The sequence below is a fragment of the Penaeus vannamei genome, chromosome 21 (assembly GCF_042767895.1).
Source record: "Penaeus vannamei isolate JL-2024 chromosome 21, ASM4276789v1, whole genome shotgun sequence".
NCBI lineage: Eukaryota > Metazoa > Arthropoda > Malacostraca > Decapoda > Penaeidae > Penaeus > Penaeus vannamei.
In genome coordinates this window covers 36,601,885-36,604,384 of record NC_091569.1, presented here as the reverse complement: position 1 = coordinate 36,604,384, position 2,500 = coordinate 36,601,885, and the positions used below count along the sequence as shown (strand labels likewise).

General features: G+C 45.1%; 1 protein-coding gene across 1 annotated transcript in view; it reads right to left on the bottom strand.

Annotated features, from left to right (window-relative positions):
* LOC138865616 (uncharacterized) overlaps positions 1-2,500 on the bottom strand; it is a 129,234-nt gene that overhangs the window by 10,334 nt on the left and 116,400 nt on the right. Inside the window, exon 10 of the mRNA XM_070136322.1 lies at positions 1,939-2,155. Within this exon, the coding sequence (XP_069992423.1) occupies positions 1,939-2,155 (217 nt within the window). The remainder of the gene's footprint in view (positions 1-1,938; positions 2,156-2,500) is intronic.

Sequence of the window (2,500 nt, the reverse complement as noted above, 5' to 3'; positions counted from 1 at the left end):
CTCTTTCTCTCTCTCTCCTTCCTCCCTTCCTCCCTCCCCCTCTCTCTCTCTCTCTCTCTCTCTCTCTCTCTCTCTCTCTCTCTCTCTCTCTCTCTCTCTCTCTCTCTCTCTCTCACTCTCTCTCTCTCTCTCTCTCTCTCTCTCTCTCTCTCTCTCTCTCTCTCTCTCTCTCTCTCTCTCTCTCTCTTGTATGGCCTCGCCTGCTATAGGGGCCGAGAATAGGCTTTTTTTTTAGAGGAGTTCCCACGTATAATTCCTACACATACCTGTACTAAAGAGTAAGTGGAATCCAATCGATATCAAAATGGTCGCGATCACTTATGCGAAGGTATTTGCCAATAATTACCACAATCTTTGCCTATTCTCTCTTCCACACCAGTTACAGAGCCCCCCCCCCCTCACCACTCCTCCCCTCGCCAGCGACCAAGGGGAAGCCTAGTCACCGCAACTTAGATCGTTGAATAAATTTTGTGACGGACTTAGACTTAGACTTTGGCGAGTGCGTCCGTACTATAGAGAAATTAACTTTTACATGGATGCTGGATCGAGTTTACTGTCTTGCTCTAAACTTTAATCCTATGAATTGCCTATGAATGTTTCATAGAAAACGGAATGTCGAGAAGGGAGGGGAGACTTGACTAAACCAGTTATTGACCAAAGGCAATAACTGGAAAGAGAGAGTGGGTGGGTGAGTAAGCGAGAAGAAGAGAGATTAAAGGAAGAGAGATAGAGAGAGTGAATAGGACAGTCAGGAAGAGGGAGGAGTAAGTGAATGAGTGAAAGAGTGAATAAGAAAGAGAGGATAGAGACAAAGAGCAAATGAGTGAGAGAGACAGACCGACAGACCGAGACAGAGAGACTAAGTAAACGAAATGGAGACAGAGACAGAGTAGAGAAGGAAGAGCTAAAAGAGAGAACGAGAGGTAGGAAAAAGAGAACTATCAGATAAAGAGAGCCAAGAAAATTAGGATTCGCAGAAACCCAAAGAGTTAGAGCATGAACGTATATACCCCTCCTCCCCCCATTCTCTTTTCCACCCTTTAGCCTTGTCAGCTACCATTATCATTATTATTATTGTTATTTTTTTGTTGATGTTATAATCATTATGATCATTATTATTATAATCGTGGTTATAATAATAATCCTTATTATTATAATTCATGACGAATCGATAGATAGACATTGAAACAATAGACAGGATATGAGAGAGAGAGGGGAGGGAAAGAGGCAGAGAGGGTGAGAAATAAAGAAAGTGAGAAAAAAAAGACAAATAACGAGAATAAGACAGAAAAATCGAAAAAAAATGGAATATACATAAAATATACTTAAAGCCTCCGACGGGAGAGGAGCAGCGCCATCTCCTTCCCCGAATAGCAAGTTGCAAATGGCCTGAAAGCTGCAACTGAATCTGAAATTCGCGGTTGCATGTGAATCAGACTGAATTCCTCTCCGATAGACCTCTGTGGAATTTCTTGTTGCTCTCTCTCCAGCCTTGCAATTTGGACAGGGATCACTGAGACATTTTTTTTCTTCTTTTTCTTTTTTTAAGAGGGCGTTTATTTTGTTTGTGTTATATATGTATATATGTATAATATATATATATATATATATATATATATATATATATATATATATATATATATATTGATATATTGATATATTAATATATCGATTTACATATAGATAGACAGACAGATTATATATATATATATATATATATATATATATATATATATATATATATATATATATATATATATATATATAGTTGGTAGGTAGATTTATACACAGACTAACAGACACAGACAGACCCAACACCATATCCCACATCGCTAGTTGGTAAGTAGAAATAAAGACAGACAGACTAACAGACAAACACAGACACACCCAACCCCACATCCCACACCCCGCCACCCACGAACCCTCCGCAGATCCTACCTTCCTCTTCTGCTTCCTCAAACTCTTGTAGAGGATCCCGGAGAGAACCGCCAGGACGATGACCAGGGCCGCGAGGATGATGGACAGCACGAACCAACCCTGAACCGGCATGAGGAACCAGTGGGGCCGCTCGAAGGTCGACGTCGAGAGGGGCTGCAGAGGGGCGTCCACCATCTTGGGTTCGAACTCCATCTCCGCGATGGCTTCCTTGACGTATCTGCAACGGGGAGAGGGTGTTGGGAGGGGCGTGGTGTGTGGGGCGTGGTGTGGTTGGGAGGGGCGTGGTGTGTTGGGTGGTTGGGAGGGGCGTGGTGTGTGGGTTGGTTGGGAGGGGCGTGGTGTGTGGGGAGGGAGTGAGGGGTGTGGTGTGTGGGGTGTTGGGAGGGGCGCGGTGTGTGGGATGGTTGGGAGGGGTGGGAGGGAGTGAGTGAGGGCGTGGTGGTGTGGGGTGGTTGGGAGGGGCGTGGGAGGTGTGGGTTGGTTGGGAGGGGCGTGGGGTGGATGGGAGGGGCGTGGTGTGTTGGGAGGGGCGTGGGGTGTGGGTTGGTTGGGAGGGGCGGGG